At 45.6% G+C, this 19048-nt stretch overlaps 1 protein-coding gene across 7 annotated transcripts in view; it reads right to left on the reverse strand.

Annotated features, from left to right (window-relative positions):
• Positions 1 to 17975, reverse strand: part of LOC132470066 (plasma membrane calcium-transporting ATPase 1-like) — a 47869-nt gene extending 29894 nt beyond the window's left edge. For 2 of the 7 annotated variants that reach the window (XM_060068213.1, XM_060068207.1), the window contains exons 1-2: positions 17243 to 17972; positions 4001 to 4432 (exon numbers count right to left, since the gene is read on the reverse strand). In XM_060068213.1, the coding sequence (XP_059924196.1) occupies positions 4001 to 4196 (196 nt within the window). In that variant the 5' untranslated portion in view covers positions 4197 to 4432; positions 17243 to 17972. Of the gene's footprint in view, positions 1 to 4000; positions 4433 to 8517; positions 10348 to 17242 lie in introns of those variants that run through there. The other 5 variants (XM_060068209.1, XM_060068212.1, XM_060068211.1 and 2 more) reach the window with 4 other exon arrangements.
• Between the last annotated feature and the right edge of the window lie 1073 nt (positions 17976 to 19048).

A 19048-nucleotide genomic window follows, 5' to 3' on the forward strand; every position in this document is an offset into this window, starting at 1 on the left:
TATAAACATCCAATCTACCATGGTTGTGCATTCATGTTTACAAAATGTATATTACTTAAAAGATGAATCATTGGGTTTAACATGTTCAAACATCACCATTACCTGCACAAATGGTTAGACGGATCCAATCAAAGTTCCTCAAACAAGTTTTACTTCGCATTAATAACGAGCGGCCAGCACCTGCTGAAGAATCAGACCTGGCCCTCTATGTTGGTACCAATTACTGACCCATTTCCAAGCTGCCCTTCATCTCAGAAGTCTCTGGAACCTTTTCTTCCTCAACGGCTAGTGCTCACAGGTTTGGTATGAAACATTAATAACAGGTTTCAGGCTGACTGCATATTCAACAGAGACGAGACTGCTCTTCTCAAAGTATAAAACAGCATTGTGCTATGTTCAGTTTTAAAATAGGATTCTCTGTGTTGTTTGTGGCGAACGGCTCCGTGTGCTTTGTGTTGATAGAGATTCAGAAGTGAAAGCGACCAGTCACCGCACCACATGTAAACGACTGATCATCACAGAGGGTCTCCAACACCTGGCTGGGGCTCTGCTGTCGGAGTAGCCAGTATTTTTGATTTAGCATTTACCTTAATCTCTGATGACACATCCCGGTCGTTTAGTGATTTAGAACAGCACATTTGTTACAGATAGCACCTTTAACATAACACATTTGATGAAGAGACAGGCTTCCTGTCTCTTTCTCTAACCAGAAACCATCATTTGAACTATACTGAAAATTGTATTGCGAATAGTTGATCAGGAATATCTCACAAGGCTCAAAATATAAAAAAGATAAATATTTTATCTTTTTACAATGTCTCCAAAACATTTCCTATTGTAATTCCCACGTATGAAAGTAGCTGTTGAGCAGATCAAACTATGCATGTCAGCACAAACAAAGGGCAAGGGCATGGAGTAAGCCTTCTTACATCAAGAGAGGGACGGATTTCCCCCACTAAGACAGAGAGTTAACCATAGCACCAGATACTGGGTGTCCCCGGCAGCCCGGTCACACGGGGCAGGGCATTACCTGGCAAGATGCCATCTTGCTCCCAGCTATACAGCAAGTGCAGCTGAGCCAGGGCATGGCTCTGTGTGAAGGCCGCTCACACAGTTCTACGGTCCAGTCCCGGTACAGTTCTACGCCACCACCCCCCCCCCCCCCCCCCCCCTCCCCCCCGGTACGGTTCTACGGTCCATCCCACTTCCTCTCAGTATGGTCCAACTCCAGTACAGTTCTACGGTCAAACCCCAATATATTGGGTTGAATATCCTCAAAACCATGGCGGACCAATACCATATTACCATTATTCATGTGAGGTTGGCGTCATACGTTTGTTCCCAGAACTGGATTTGTGCTAACCTCTCGTGTACGGAGGAAATAGGAAGTTACTGAATATGCCTGCAGTGGCCATTAACTCAAGTACTTTATCCAATTGCATCGTGCGAGTCAAGTTCATCATTAAGCATGATGATGGACAGCACGCTTTGGTTTTTGATTGATTAAAGCATCCGAGGCAAATCTGTACCCTAGCCACTGCTAAAAATCCTCCCGCTGTTTTAATAGCCATGTCTGAGTGGATGGGGGTCTTTAAATTAGGGGTTCTTAGAGGATACACGTGTATCTACACTTTAGATACAGAGGACTCATAGACGGTTCTGAAGGGGATTAACCTCTGGACTAATGGATAGAGAATTCTACACGAGGTCACAAATGACCTCCTGATGGCAGCAGACACCGGCTCCCCATCTCTCCTCATCCTCCTGGACTTAACAGCTGCTTTTGATACGGTTGACCACAATATTCTCCTTCACCGCCTGCAATACACCATTGGACTATCAGGAAATGTAAAGAACTGGTTCACCTCGTACCTCACTGACAGAACTGAGCACGTTGCCCTGGGCAAAGCAAAATCACACACCAACAACGTCACCTGCGGTGTCCCCCAGGGCTCGGTGTTGGGCCCCACACTGTTCTCACTGTACATGCTCCCCCTGGGTAGTGTCATTAGCAGGCATGGCTTGTCTTACCACTGCTATGCTGATGATACACAGCTCTACATCAGGACAACCCCCACTTCTTCTGCCCCTCTGCCAACATCCACACTGACCACCTGCCTGGAGGAGATAGAGGCGTGGATGAAGCTCAACTTCCTACAACTTAACAGCCATAAAACGGAAGAAATCCTTGTTGGCACGCCACATCAGCTCCGCTCCCCCACCATCACCAATATCACCTTCTCTGGCAAAAACGTCCCCCTTTCCACATCCGTCACCAACCTCGGTGTTAAAATGGACCCACAACTTAATTTTGACACCCACATCAAACACCTCTGTAAGACAGCTTTATACCACCTCAGGAACATCGCCAAACTCCGCCAATCACTCACCCTGGCTGATGCAGAGAAGCTCGTCCATGCCTTTGTCTCCTCCAGGTTGGACTACTGCAATGCACTCCTCATTGGGATCCCTGGCAAGAGCATCCAGAGGCTCCAATACATTCAAAACAGTGCTGCCAGGCTGCCATCACCCCCATCCTGAAATCACTGCACTGGCTCCCTGTCTCACTCAGAATTGAGTACAAGGTCTCCCTCCTCACCCACCAGTGCCTTCACGGACTTGCCCCCCTCTACCTTCAGGAACTCCTCACCCCCCCGACAAACTCACGTACACTCCGTTCAGGATCCACTCACACCCTCCAAACCCGACATACGAAGCTGTGCACCATGGGTGATCGGGCCTTTTCTGCTGCTGCCCCTAGACTATGGAACGCCCTCCCTGACCACCTGAGGGCTCCACAGACTACAGCTCTTTTTAAACGGAACCTCAAAACCCATCTCTTTAAAAGAGCATTCAGCTAAACTTTCTTTGAGGTTCCCCCTTTTTTAATAGTTTTTTGGTATTTTTTTCTCTGAAGCACTTTGAGATTCTTGAATATAAAGTGCAGTATAAATAAAATTTATTATTATTATTATTAGAATGTTGTTGACAGTATGCATGCATTCCAAGGACACTAGAATCCATTAGAGAGTGCTTAGAGCAGCCCGACTCCAGGGTAGAGACTAGCGTGAACACACCGTCCACACACTGTAGACAACACTCTCTCCCCCTCGCTACATACAGCTGGTAGATGCAACTTACATTTCCTTGTCTTAAAACCTTACAATAGGGTGTGGTGTTGAGGGTCAACAGATTAGTGGTCTAGTGGTAAGGATATCCGTCTGCCAGCCAACAGGTCCTGGTTCGAACCCTGATATCTAGTCGTTGAGTTGCTTTGGAATAAAAGCATCCACTAAAGGACTAAATAGTATTTTGTCCTAGAGGCATTTGTTGCCTTTTATACTAAATTCAAAGGCTGTAAAAGCTATGATGCTTATTGCTAAGGCCAATATCTGTGTACTTTAGTCTAATTGAGGGTGGAGACCCAGTCTTAAAATATACTTTATTGTTCAAGCCTCAACAGCAGTAATGGAAGTATTATATTCTTATTCAGTAATTAACAATGAATCATATTTTCACATGTATTTCTCCCTCTTAGACCTATCCATCCATCCCATCTCCCAAACACACAAATTTAGGGATGCGAATATTCCCTTTATTCATGGTCAGTGGGGAATAATCAGTGGGTGGGGTGACCAAAGATTATTCGGGAGCCCCATCCCCCTACTGGCAAACCGAAAAATACGCTTGTTTTTATTCATTAACCTTCGTAATTTCTACGATGGATGTTACGGCCGTCCTTTGATTACTAAATGGAACAGAGCAATGATCTATGGCATCATCAGGGGACCCGCTGAAACTCATTTAGGAACCCTGAATGGATCTCTGGTGAGATGCACTTTGCGTAATTGGGGGGAGAGAGAGCGATAGCGTCAGCGAGAGAGAATTGTGACAGACAAAGGATTTGTTTAAGAGAAGGTTTATACCTGGGGTCTTAAATATGTAGTATTTGACCTAATCATGTGTACAAAAGTGTTTATGTGGGGGTGGTGCTCCTTACCTTCTATGGGCGAGGTTTTGAGCCGGCGGCAGATGCCCTGCACGTCTCCGTAGCCGTCCCTGATGCTGGCCACCGCCTCGGCGCTGCGCAGCTCCATCAGGTTCCTAAGGTCCATGGTGGTGATGCCGAAGTCCCCCTCCTGGCTGGGGTCCGCCACCGAGTTCCCCGGAGGGTGCTCTGCAGCGTTGTTCGCCATCTTCCCCTCTTCTGTCGTCTCCTTCAAGCGTCTGCGGGCCCTCGGCACGTGGTCTCACACCTGGTCCACAGGCAGCAGCAGCTGGGGAACCCTTCTGTCAAGTCTGGTGGTTCCCAGGTAGGTCGGAGCGGCTTGAGGGGATCTCTGAGGTTAGATCTTTAACCTGATCTGCACCTCACAGTCAGCAGGTCTGGAGAGGAGGATGTAAACATGATCCGGTGGACTTCCCCTTCGCACTGCAGAGAGAAAGGAACAGAAAGAGGTTTGAGGGAGGCAGCTCATTGAAGAGGCATGAGGATGAAGCCATCAAATGGGAGTGGACGTCTCTTGGGGCAGCGAGCACGAGACGGGGAGAACCTTGTTTTAGTTTCATATTTGAAGCATTGATCTCATTTATTGCAATTAACTAATTAATTAATTAAGTGCCAGCCTCGAGCATAATTTTATAGAGCACTCATTGTTGTTACTTAAATGTAACACACAAATTGACCAGCATAGAATAGCTGTCTAAAAGAGGAGAAAACATCCATGGATCGATGCGTTTCCTCTAGACAAATTACACTATTCACAGAAACCACATAATGTATTATTTAAAGTTTTCTCTTTCAGGAAAAGACACACTTGGGGAATAGAACCACAATGGCATTCATGGTTTTCTACAATTTGTTGAGGGTTTTAACCGATCCATTTTGGTTGAATGCATAACATCACAATATGTTAAAGGGGACATATTTCTCTCCATCAACATAGCTGCATATCGTTTACACTACGATACAGATTGTTAAATAGTGTCAAATCGCTAGCGTTGGCCCGCTACCTATGCCAATGACTTGCACTGGTAGTGACCAATTAATACCTTTAGGGATTGATGAATCTCAGACACAAACACATACACAAAGTATGAAAACCAACACCAACAAACAATACATAATTAGAAAAAGTTATTCCTCTTCCAGATTACAATGTTTTTTTGTGCAAAGATGTAAAAGGTAGTAAAACTGTAGGACATAAAAAACATTTGAAATGAGCCCTGCCTGATGTTCAACTCATGTGACAGCAGCTCACAAGCAAGTGTTAAACTGTGAGCAAAAGTAACATAGGCTTAAAAACACTCTCTTGCTCTCACTCTCTCTCCCACTCACACCCATAGACACACCTTCATGTGCCGTTGTTTGACTCTGACTCAAATTAACACCACATCTATTCTGAGAGTTCACTGATCTCTTTTTCTACCTGTGATAACCACGAGCCGGGTTAGAAGGCCTTTAAAGAATAGCATAACCTTCTCTTCACTCAAGTCTTCTTCTAATAAGTATTCAGTAAAGAAATATTTAGCTATCTTACCACATTATACTTCATATAAAAAATAAATACAGACAAAGTTCAAAGTCAAGAATATAAGCCCATTAAAGCTGCAATTATTTTACTCTGTAAACATCAATGGTACAGTTTACTTGATTTATGTTCTGTCGAACGATCGTTCCAGCACCATTTTCAATTTTACAACACAAAATAAACACTGAAATGGCTCACACAAGATAGCGTCTTGTGTCAAAACAGTCATGAGTGACAAGGGTTGTGAACATTGTCATGCCTCTCCCACGCAGCACAATGCACCTGTTGTCTCCTTGTAGTTCTGGAGGCAGCGGCTGATAAGCCTGCTGCTGACACGCTGTGGCCCGCTACCCTGCCCACCTTCTATCAAACAGCCCTAGGACCTTTCACACACAGCTCCCGGTAAACCACTGGGAGACCATCGCAGGCACCGCTAGTGATTTACACTTTTCACACATGCAGTTCAGGAACTTGCACCCGCTCACACAAGTCTGAAGACACCCATTGCGGGAGAGACCAAGTAAATGCTCAATACACTATGGGTGAGGAGGGCATGTCTGCAAGGAGGAGCAAGAATCTCCACCCCAAAGAAGTCAAGTGAATGGCCTCATCGTCAGACTTCGGGGCTACAGTTGCAATTCAAACTAGCCTAACACCTTTCAATTACAGAAAGGAAGGGAGTATCTCTTAGAGCAAGGAGAATTCATACAAATGGCTTTTCAATTGACTCGTAATAATATAAACAAGGTTTATAAAATGTGTATAGCACTCTTTAATATGGTTACGATTAATAATTCCAAGTCAACCTGCCTCTAGCGGCAGGGGGAGCGCCCTCCTTCACAGCCGTGAGGCAGTGGTCCGGAGACGGTACTACCGGAACCTCGATACACCAGTGGTCCAGAGACGGTACTACCGGAACCTCGATACACCAGTTGTCCAGAGACGGTACTACCGGAACCTCGATACACCAGTGGTCCAGAGACGGTACTACCGGAACCTCGATACACCAGTGGTCCAGAGACGGTACTACCGGAACCTCGATACACAAGTGGAGACGGTGCTCCCGGAACCTCGATACACCAGTGGAGACGGTGCTCCAGGAACCTCGATACACCAGTTGTTCGGAGACGGTACTACCGGAACCTCGATACACCAGTGGAGACAGTGCTCCCGGAACCTCGATACACCAGTGGAGCACTGCTCCAGGAACCTCGATACATCAGTTGTTCGGAGACGGTACCACTGGAACCTCGATACACCAGTGGAGATGGTACTACCAGAACCTCTAAACACCAATACGTGCATCCAATGGGAAAAAGAGTTGCTTCAAAGGCATGAAAAAGTGAAGCATGTATTGGTTGAGCATTTGATTGTGTCTGTGGGGGAACTAGTCTGGGTGTGTTCTCAGTCAGGTGAATTGATGGACTCCAGATTAAAGGAGGAGCCATCTCACTGCCGGGATGTTGCACATGTCCCCAACATTTCTGTATCAAACTCCATCTAAAAGGGGGCCGGTATTGTGGTCTCTGTGTAGGCCTTTCCCATGTAGACGCTCCAATACCAGACAGAAAGAGGTACGGTAGTGGAATTCAACACAGAACCCGTTGGACCAAAAGGGTATTGGAATTTGGAAACTGGTCTTTGATGGACAATCTGTCGGACTGGAAACAAAATCAGGCTGAAGGTGATGTTGCATGAAGTTGGTGTGGCCAGTCACTGAGGGCAGCTTAATACTACTTGATTGCATCATCTATGTTGTTGGTTTCTCACCAAGAAACCAATAATATTAAAATCTGTAATCATGTGTTCTTCTCAAGATCTTTTCATGTATCACCATATAATGTATTTGCATCTTGTCCTCACATAATGTTCAGTTCTTCTTTCTTCTCCTTTCCATAATCCATGGAACCATTTGGTCCACTTAAAATTGTGTTTACTCAAAGCACCTATCCTTAACTGCGGTGCATTGGCTGTGCAGTGCATTAAACATAGCAACGCTCAACTGATGAGTACTTCTATACCGAATCAATCTGATTGCATCATTCAGTCTTTGACATTTTGAAATTGGAAAATGTTAATTAATGGAACATTCTAAAAAAAAAAGAGGTCTGTGTACAAAATGGATTTAGAGGAATGAGAAAAAGGAATTATTTTCACACACAGACACACACGTTGAATTAATAATATTTAAACGTTCACTAAAATGTAGCGTGCAGTTTATCATTATTTGATGAATTGTATGAAATCGCATGATTCTTGCAATGCCTGGGTTGTATCTTCATGGTTGATTTCACTGTTGGTCCCATTTGGAGCGCAATACATCTAATGTAATGCACCTAAAAGACGACAGACGTCATGAGGAATCGATGTAGGTTTGGGGCAGAGAAGAGAGCTCACATAAGCATGGTGGTTAAGTATCAGGGAGTGAAGTCATGATGTCTCCGTCACCACAACCCACTAGGTCTGCCCTCTTATCGTTTCCTCCATGTTCTTTCCTGTCCCACTCTCCACCTCCCTGCCTCTGCAGACACACCTGCCTTGCATACCAAATCAGAACACTGCACCGTCCTCACCCAGTAAAGCCTGCTCTGCACACACACACGCACACGCACACACGCACGCACGCACACACGCACGCACGCACACACGCACGCCCCACCCTCAGAGGGAGGGTAAGCAGTGTTGCACAGTGTTAGCGATCGTGTACTTCCTGTTACGGCTGCCGAACATGTTGCCTCTGAACACATTCAAACAACATTTGCAAAACTTGTCTGTTGTAAACAGTGTTTATGTCAATAGTTTAGAGAGCCACGTTGATACTGAATGGATGATTACATGTCTAAACACAGATATGGGGAGTAAGCTAAAGAGATAAGTACAACTCCACGTTCATTGCCACACTACAAGAGGTTTCCACTTGTGTGCTCAGCCGTCACAAACACGTGGAGTTTCTCTCATGAAAGGACCGATGCACAAAGTTTCCTACCACACCATTCCCTCTTATTCCATACAGCTCCTTCAGCCAGTTCCAATCCATCCTTCATGAGGACTTCACTCTACTTGTCTGTGTACCTGTGTGTGCCTAGAGGAGAGGGGGAAGGGGGGGTACGGGTGGAATGCAGACAGGACCACACCCGTATCTGCAATCATGTGACCCGAGGGGAAAGGGAAGTCCACGTCACTGCTGAACCCAGACGCAGACGAAAACGGAGAGAGGACTATATGGACACAGATTGAGCAGAATTAAATCAAGGGACGAGGCAAATACATTGTGAACCGAATTAGACTTGGAAAAGGGGAAAAAGGAAGGGAAAGAGAAAAAAGAAATGGCAGAAATGCCAGGACGGTTCTTGAAATAGAAAGAAAAAGCAAACATGTGACACATTTATACGCGGTGTTACTCACAATATCATTATACGCCGAAAATAATACATGAACCACCCCTTAGGCGATTGAAGTACTCAAAGCCAATGTGTAAACAATAACAATTACCAACATTAGGCCATGTTTTATCATTAACTTACACTTCCTTAACTTAACCTCCTCAGAGTCATCCAGAAGACAAACGCCATTACCAAGGATGATCAAATGGTTTGTAGGTTAGATAGTTAGATGAACATTCTACTTTCCTTTGCTATTAACTTATTGATCAGATACTCCCCTATGGAGATGGAAGTGGCCCAAGCCAAGCCTATATTCTCATTGGTAGAAGCATTGCCAATGGTGTGCTACTACATAGGACTTCAGTTATTTTCCTACCGATCGGTTCACCCAAATCCTAGTCATTATCGTTTGTCTGTCATCTTTTTTTATTTTTACAAAAAAAACACCCAAATAATTTGCACTACTGTTGTTTTAACATCTATAGTTAGGTAGACTCATACAATTCTTGAAATGACCTTTGTGATCACTGAGAATAATGGATATCCACAAGAGGGTACAATAGAAAGCAGAACTTCTGTACCAAACGTTTGAAAACCATGAGAAAAACAAGGAACCAGCCCTGCTTGGGACAATGTGAAGTATTAAGTCTACTCAGATCATCTGTTGGCCCATTAGTGTGCATTTCATGTTAGGAACCTTTTCTGTTGGATTAATTTTGAATAACCTTCCGCTATACCACAGAGTGAACTAGAGAAGGTTATTATACCCTCCATGTGCTTGCGGGGGCTGTAGACCACAAAGGCTAAAGGAACTGTTGAGTGTGACCCTGGAGATGAAATAACTACAAATTCAATTGTATATCATTGTCAAACATCTACCTCTCCATCATGTGGATGATGACAAAATCTGCTCCACGAAAACGCTTTCGAACCAGATCCATGTTGTTCGATGAGTATGGACCGTTTCTAGAACCTTTCATAATGAAACATGGGCCCAACCCCTCAGTGGGAATCCTGCCTTTACAGAAGGAAGATTAACTTCTGTAATAATACAAGTACATCCACATGTTTAAACCATCTCATTTGATTTATTTCATAGGCTCCTTGCAAGTGAACAGGACAAAATGAGTAGTTTCCAATCAAAACCGGGTCATTAAATATTGACGCGTCACTTTGTGCTTGTATTCAATGGCGTGTAACTGGATAATGAGCCAAATATTCAAACAGTGCTGAAATATGTCATTAACAGTTTTGGAATCTCCAATGGGATGCCAGATTGTATTTTGTGTGAAACATGTCTATTTATTTATTCACCAATTTGAAAGACATTTATTTTGAAGTGCTTCCAAACATCTGCACATTTAAGGGCTGCATCACCTAACAAGCCCTCTTACCCTCCGAGGGACGACCCAGGTAGTGTGCCCTGGAGGGACGGCCTAGCCCTGAGGACCCATGGTACTGTGCCCTGAGGCCCCAGGTTACTGAGGAACCACGGTACTGTGCTCTGAGGCCCCAGGGTACTGTGCCCCGAGGCCCCAGGGTACTGTGCCCCGAGGCCCCAGGGTACTGTGCCCCGAGGCCCCAGGGTACTGTGCCCCGAGGCCCCAGGGTACTGTGCCCTGAGGCTTCAGGTTACTGAGGAACCATGGTACTATGCTCTGAGGCCCCAGGGTACTGTGCCCTGAGGCCCCAGGTTAGAATAAGTTAACCTGTTCCCATCAGAGCCCATGTACACTGAGGAACTGATATGGTTGGATTGAAAATTGTATGTTTTAAGGCCAAATGATAATCCTGTAAAGAGAACTTTCTTGTGCTGTAAATGGAGAAAGAAACAATCAATGAAACCTCGACCACGGGCCAACATAAGGCTATTTAAGGCCTTCCATTTGCAATCTGATTCATCTTGCCGACAGAGCTTAAGGCAGCAGTACTAGCCCTGAGGACCCATGGTACTGTGCCCTGAGGCCCCAGGTTACTGAGGAACCACGGTACTGTGCTCTGAGGCCCCAGGGTACTGTGCCCCGAGGCCCCAGGGTACTGTGTCCCGAGGCCCCAGGGTACTGTGTCCTGAGGCCCCAGGGTACGGTGTCCCGAGGCCCCAAGGTACTGTGTCCTGAGGCCCCAGGGTACTGTGCCCCGAGGCCCCAGGGTACTGTGCCCTGAGGCCCCAGGGTACTGTGCCCTGAGGCTTCAGGTTACTGAGGAACCATGGTACTATGCTCTGAGGCCCCAGGGTACTGTGCCCTGAGGCCCCAGGTTAGAATAAGTTAACCTGTTCCCATCAGAGCCCATGTACACTGAGGAACTGATATGGTTGGATTGAAAATTGTATGTTTTAAGGCCAAATGATAATCCTGTAAAGAGAACTTTCTTGTGCTGTAAATGGAGAAAGAAACAATCAATGAAACCTCGACCACGGGCCAACATAAGGCTATTTAAGGCCTTCCATTTGCAATCTGATTCATCTTGCCGACAGAGCTTAAGGCAGCAGTACATGATCCTTACGACACTGTGCTAATAGAACCAGTGTAAACAAGCGGCAGGCCCAGCTCCACGGCAGAATGCAATTCACACCAGAAGTTGGTACAATGTTAAGGCACGTTTTAGGTAATGCTGCCAACCGATTCCTGAGAAATCATAACCTTTAGACCTTATTGAAATGAGTGTTAGCCAACCGGCTAAAGGGGTAGCTTAGCTTCCTCTCACTGTCAAAACAAAGAGCAGGGGGCTGCAGGATCCAGGAAACGAGAAGAGGCAGGTTAAGAGTTGCGTAGTCAAATATTTAAAAGATGATTGTTCAAAAATTTGTGTTAACAATGGCACTGAAACTAAAATATGTCTTCCAACACTGCTTAGATCATGTCTGGGATGATCATGACGCCATGGTCACATTGTGTGGAACGCACGCATCTCTTAACAGCATTGCACTGAAACACTTAATGAATGATGTGTTTTCATGGAATCACATCGACCATCTTGACTTCTTAATCTTGATTAAATTAAAATGACACTTATTACCAAATAGCATTTCAACGAATGAGCATGCCATGAGTGTGAATGGATGCACTGTGAAGGGTTGTACCCTTCGAATAGAGAATGCTTGTTTCCATGCAAACACAGTAATGGCTCCATGCATCTTGCCTCATCACATTGTCCAAACTGCAGCGCCACACCTAGTTTCTCATTCCATTGACCATACTCAGAGTCTCTCATGACACATCGTATGGAGCATGAATCTCTGAACAGCAGGCTGCCTGGCTGTGCTACCAACCCTCAATGTGGACAGACGTGTTCCTATTCTACGTGTACTCTATAGAATAATAGCACAAAGAAAAAGGCATTGCTTGTGCGTTTATAAAGCGTCCGATGCAAAGTAATCAAATTTACTGGTGACCAAAGTGTATGGTGGCGACCGTGGGCATTGTCGCCGTGTTCAAGGTGCTGCAACAGATCCTAGTGAGGGTTAGGTAGGACAATCGCAAGTTGGACCTCTGGCGCCCTCCTAGGTCCTTTACGGCAGAGACATTGTGTGGGGTTTGTTGATCGCTATGGGTGGGTTAGCGTTGCTGTGACTGAGTTGTTGTTCCCGACACCAAGACGTTTATGTTGGTTAGTTATTTTGAGTGTGTTTTGGTGTGTCATGTGTGCGTGTTCAATGAAGGCAACTCTCGTAGTCGTGCGGTTTAAGGGGCTTGAGAGTTGCATAACCGCTGAACCTGGGCTCCCGTCTCGTCCTTCCCGCGCTGCTCGCAACAGTATCTCAGATGCCTGAGACAAAATCATTTCTATCAAGGATGAAAACAATGACTGGTGTGCGCCTGCGTTTCCCATCTCGGCAGAAGCAGGCCCACATCCTGTATCGAGCTTACAGTGAAAGTAGGATTGAATAGGTTAGGAGGCTATTTATGATGGTAGCAGGATGGCCTAACAGAGAGGACATATCAATGTGTATTCTTCTTTAGAAATCAAAAGCATGCCATACAGAATAACATAAAAGAACTAAAATAAACGAATGGACTAATAATAATACTACAACTAAATCATAATAAGAACCGTGTAAGGCCCTTCCTTAAAGTGTAAAGGGGATATGACCCCTTTACACTCACCATCACCATGTAAGGCCCTTTGAAGGCATTAGATGGTGATTATGAGTCACTGAGTGTGTAGGGGACGGGTTGTCCCCGTCACACTCACACTCACTATGTGGAGGGGATACGACCCCTCTTCCACTGCCAGTGAGTATAGGACCCTCACATCCCACTGGCCCCAAGACCAGGGGAGGAGGATAGAATCACATTAGAGAGAGGGATGATAAGGGGGTACAAGATGTCGTACAAGAGCCAGGTTGGGGATCGAGCTGGGACACAATGCCACCACTGATCTAGCAATGAGATGAGATGAATAGTGGGAGCCCCTTATTGGTGAATCTTTATCGAGCATGATCACTGGTTTGCCCTATAGCACATTCCCAATCATGGGAGTATTCAGTATTCTACATGTGAACGTAGGGCTGCTCGACTATGGAAAAAATATTAGTTTTGTGCTTGTTTGACGCTAAAATTGAAATCGAAATTCGATTAATCTCCCAGCCCTATGTGATCGTCTAACCAATGACCAGTTATTTTTGTATTAAGTCTCCATATGGTTAACAAACATTTCATTACCATCCCATACCATGTGTCTGTTATTGGTAAACCAAGATAGCTCCAACCTCATCATTAATGTGATAGTCAATAGTTATTTACCTGCACTGCACCAAAACACCCATGGAAAAAAAGCTTAGAAAACCTTGGGATTTTCCAGTTCACAACAAGGAAATGTTATATGTAATCTAACAAGATAAAAGTGGAAGCGCAGTATTCAGCCGTTAGGTTTTAAGCCATGCCTGGTTTTATAAGTGATCGCATATGGTAATAGCCTTTTCAGCTCCAATGTTAATCTTCTTATATTTGATCACAGTGTTCTCTCTCCACCTCTGTCCAACCATGTGTCATTTAGGGACATAGCTCAGTGGAGATGTTGATGAAAAAGAAACACAAAGGATGAGCAAAGCAGAGCCCTGTGACCCTGTAGCCATGAGGAAAAGCCAACTGCTTGAAAATATCCATCCCTACTCAATAAATATCCTCACACGAGTTCCATATTCCTCTGTGTAAAACAACATGGGCTAAACGACTCAATAGATTTGCCTTTGTTAAAATAAATAAGATAAAGTGACTCATGCCATATATATAGGCCCCTTGAGAACTTACTATGAATATTAGTACAAATCAATAATATTTCTACTAATCAATTCATCCACGAGACATTTTAGCAGTAATTGACACTTTTTGCAGACTATAAGAAAACCCCATAGATGCTTCATGATGTCTAGTATGCAGACAGAGCATGTGTTCTGATGCCAGCATTCCTCTTCCAGGAGAGGCCCGAACAGAAAACATTGTGCTCTGCATCACATGAGTCCACAGATGACCTGCATGTGCTCCTCCCCTTCAGCCATTTAGTCATGGCTTGGCATCATTCATCAGCTGCCTACGAGTCGCCCAAACGTGGGGGATGTGGTGATACATTTCTTCAAGGCAGTCTTGCCTCCCATCTATGGTGTGGATGCGTGGCCCTTTCAGGTACTGGTGCGTGATTCTGCGTCTTTGTACTACATCCTTGTTAAGGCCCGACAAGCAGCCAGGCACCTGATCTGAGGTTCATGGTTAATGTCCAACTGCTCAGTGTTGAAACACAGAGCTCTGGGAGACCAACGTGCAACATGCATCACTGGGTCAGAAGGGGATGAAGTGGGCGAATCTCTGCAGATGTGCATGCATGCTCTGCAGAGCAGCAGTGGGAACATCGGAACATGTTAAGGAGAGACCGTGCATACAGTGGATATGTTAACATCAGTACATAGTGCACGTTAAGGAGAGACCGTGCATACTGTGGCTATGGGAACATCAGTACATAGTACATGTTAAGGAGAGACCATTACAATGATTGGAAAAGGGGAAGAACGATTCCTAAAACTACTAAAAATAGGCTACTAAACTGTATTTTTAAATTATATATAGGAGTCATGAATCCAACCTAATTCAACCTTTACTGTCCCTGATATTGACAATGACGTGAGAGACATTTCATCTCATGTTGGCCGAAAGTGAATCAGCTATTAGTGAGGATACAGCTATTAGAAGGGTACTTTAGGGAAACCGTTTCTAGATGAAAATAATATAACATCAGTTTCATTCAAATGAGGGAAATCAGCAAAGCCTTTCCTAACTACAGAACTGCTCCTCCTGATCCCCAGTGACGTCCCAGTGGGGGGCCCCCAGGAGCCACGCTTCAAGGGCACACATGTTGGTGATAGACGATACTTTGTGTTATGAAAGGAACATGACTATACAGGTACATAATCTTAAACGATATATATTATACCCACCCAAGGTAGAGGGTGAGCGTCTTACTGGTTCATGAGACAGGGATGAAGACGTATGCTGCTCCCTCAGGGGGAGGGTAGAGCAGGCATATTATTCGTGACAATGAATCAAACAATCTACCACAACACATAGCACCACACCGTGCTCCAGTCCTGTTAGAACTATGGACGTTTTTTGAATAACTACCGCCACGTTCTCTGAATATGCATTCCTCTCAGAAGTGAGGGAAAGATGGCGCGGTTCTAACGTCTCGCTAAATGGAGGAATCATCCTCCATTATCAACCAACCCGGTCTGCTCTCCGCAGCGGGAGAGGATGAATAACGCACCGCGTGTTGCGCACCAAGAGTCACCGGGGAGCCGGAGGGGCGCCCCAGTGACGTGAGGGTAGAGCGCGTAACAAAACGGCACATTCATGATCGCAGCGACTCGGGTTCAATTCCTGCCCGTGGTCCTCTGCTGCATATTCTCCCCTCTCTCTCCCGTACATTCCTGTCTTTCTCACGCTATCATAAAGCATACAAATGCAAAAAATAAAAAAATAAATAAAAAATAAACGGGAACTCTGTGACGCGGTACAACCGGGTTGGGGGAATCCAACCCGAGTCATAAGATTATTTTGGCTTAAAAAGGCGCATAGAAAAAAATAGTCACGTTACATATCTAGAAAAATGGTGTTCAGATGAAAGACAAAATATGACAAGCCACAATATAACCTCTTTGGAGGTCACGGGGGACAAACAGAGGCAGAGTGCGGGATCTCCCTTTTTACCAGAGGACACACCCAAAACCACAGGGGGGCGGGGCCTGGTCCTGGGGCATGACGTCAGGAGGAACCAGCAGGCCACGGAGAAGCATTTAGGACATTAAAACAAGACCAGTTCTGTCTGCGTCCGCCGCTTTACTCGTCAACAAGTTGCTTTGAGAGTCTAATTAGAGTCTAGGTGGGAAAATAGTCGGAGTCTAATGAGAGTCAACTGAGTCTAATGAGAGCCTATGTGGGAGTAGTGAGAGCCTATAGTGGGAGTGGGACTCTAGTGAGCCTAGAGACTCTAGTGAGCATTGTGAGACTCTTGTGAGTCTAGTAACTCTAGTGAGTCTCTAGTGAGAGCCTAGTGAGACTGCATAGCGGTTGCATAGTGAGACTCTAGTGGGAGCCTAGAGAGTCAAGTGAGAGTCTAGTCAGCCTAGTTAGAGTCTAATAAGTGTCTATTGAGAGTCTAGGGAGACTCTAGAGAGAGTCTACTGAGAGAGCCTGGTTGGACTCTAGTGAGAGAGTCTAATGAGCCCAATGAGTGACTAGTGAGCCTAGTCAGTCTAGTGAGCCTAATGAGTGTCTTGTGAGCGCCTGGCGTCCATAAGGATAGGCGGTCTGAAAAAAGCAGACCTGCTCCTGGGTCCATGGGTTGACCCGCACAAGCAGGCTGAGCCCGCCGATCTGGAAACACCAGTCCGGGCAGAGGCATGATCACACCTCGGCGTTTTTCAGACGGAATGTACTGCTTCCTATTCAGACATGATTGTGTCCCTGATCAGATGTTTACTTAAGTAGCCTATTCAGGAACTGCGGGGACATGTAACCTCTGCGGTCCCCCACGGTATCGCTTTACCCCCCACTGCGCTGCGGGACCGGGTCCTCAGGCCCCACCTGAGGAGGGGACCCAACGTTTTTTATTTTACGCACGGGTACCGAAGGACGTTTAGAAAACTCATGCGAGACGAGTGCGAGCGCGAACCATACGTGTTGGTTTGGACTGGTTCCCGGTTCATAAGAATAATACGTTAAACGGTGCTCTTTCAGATACCAGAGCCGCATTTCACATTCACACCTGTGGAAAAAAGGTACCGCTGTCCCCAGTCGTTACCCGGTAGGGTGGACTATGACGGAGAAGGATCCTTACCCAGATGCTCCACGGCAGGACTCCAGAGTCCGTCGATGAGACCCTCGTTTAAAATCCACTCCCGTGTGTACGTGTGTCAAAGCCCTCCTCTGCTTTGATCACAGCGAAATGACATTCAATCCAGACCTGTATCGGCCTACACCTCGAGGGTTGAGGGTTCAGCGTTCAGAGAGGATCCACAAGCGGTCTGTCTTAAGGCGAAGGGCGAGGAAATGGAGCAGGATCAGGGAAGTTTGGGTTGGGGGGGTGGGGGGACTGCTGGTTTCCACCGGGACCCTGATGGCGTAAGGCTGCTCGACGAAAAGAACCACAACGTGGTCGCACTAGCGGAATATTCACAGGACAGAAGCGCTCTTCCTCCGCATGTGGTGCCGCTCAGACCCTGATGCAGCACCGCCTGGTCCCCCTGGTCTTCAGTAGTCTCTTCAGTAGTCTCTGTGTTTCCCGACACCAAACACCCAGAGATACAGTTCACAACAGGTCTGTAGTCGTCAATTTGCAACAGATGTGTCTGGATTTCAAAGTTTGAGGGTAGGCTATCATCCACACGGAGCCCAGCAGCCTACATCCGCACCGAGACGAGCAGGCGAGTGGACAGCGAGCCCGGGTCGGGACAAAAAAAAGAGTTGCGAGGTCTTCCGTGATTTCGGTGGTAGGAGATTGAAAAGAAGGAGGTGAGCTCAGCTCGATGCGCTGCAGGAGAGCCCCGGAAAAGAGAGAGGGGAGGGGCCAAAGCAGGATTCCCTTCTCTAAACGGGCCCTTCAGAGCCGTCTGACTGTCTGACTGTGGGCATGGCCTGAATGGAAAGGGATGGGCTGCAAACCAAACTCCATATCCTGATCCAGGGCTAGGCCAGAGGACTCAAAGAAACCGAGCGGCAGAATGGCCTATCCCAATCACACCTATTATTGTGTTTGGAGATACCATATGGAACTGAGAATGTAGTGTATGGCATTACATATAGGCCATATATATAGTGTATATAATCTTACATACATGAATTGTCAAAATATGTTGGCCACAAAAATTCTTCCTTATGGAGTCCTTTTGTAGTAGCCTACCTTTTACATTAGATGTAAATTCAGCCTCTTAACAGCCTGTTTTTACAGTTAATAATTACTTTCATATGGCAGTCTATGGCAATACAATGTTTTTCAGGAAAACATTGTCTTTTAAAGTAAAGAATTGCAATGATGTTTCATGTTTCAAAAAAGCATAGGCCTACTCAACGCTAAGTATGGAAGGATCAGTAGAATAGATCTCTGAGTATCCCAGAGTTGCTCACAGTTTATCAGTTTTCACGGGAATTTCTGTCCACTCTTTCTCATCCAATAAATATTGACTTTCTCTCTCATCAGACAGTGCTCTGTTGACATTACATACAAGGCTATGGCTGTTATGGCAACATGGAATGGGAGAGGTGGACACAATGCAGAGACGCTCTTCCCAGACCCTACTGATGCTAGGATCCAAACATTCTCTTCAGCCCAAACAGGGAGGGAGGGGCACATGTCGAGTTTCTTCACTGGGGTGCATGATGACATCCAGATACAAACCAAGTTGATAGACTTCAAATAAACAAAAATGAGTCATTTAAACAATTCTCTTTCCTGTTGTTCAGTGGGCCGGGAAAGGGCCGTTAACAATATAATGGATGAGTAAGGGGGACAGACATTGCTGTAAGCTAAGCACAGGGAGGTTCGTTTTTAGGAATATAAGTTAATGAATGTTATATACAGGAGGGGGAATTTAGTATTAGTTCATTATAATTTCTGTCAGATCAGATTTTTTACATAAATATATTT

This window comes from Gadus macrocephalus, chromosome 13, assembly GCF_031168955.1.
Source record: "Gadus macrocephalus chromosome 13, ASM3116895v1".
Taxonomy (NCBI): Eukaryota; Metazoa; Chordata; class Actinopteri; order Gadiformes; family Gadidae; genus Gadus; species Gadus macrocephalus.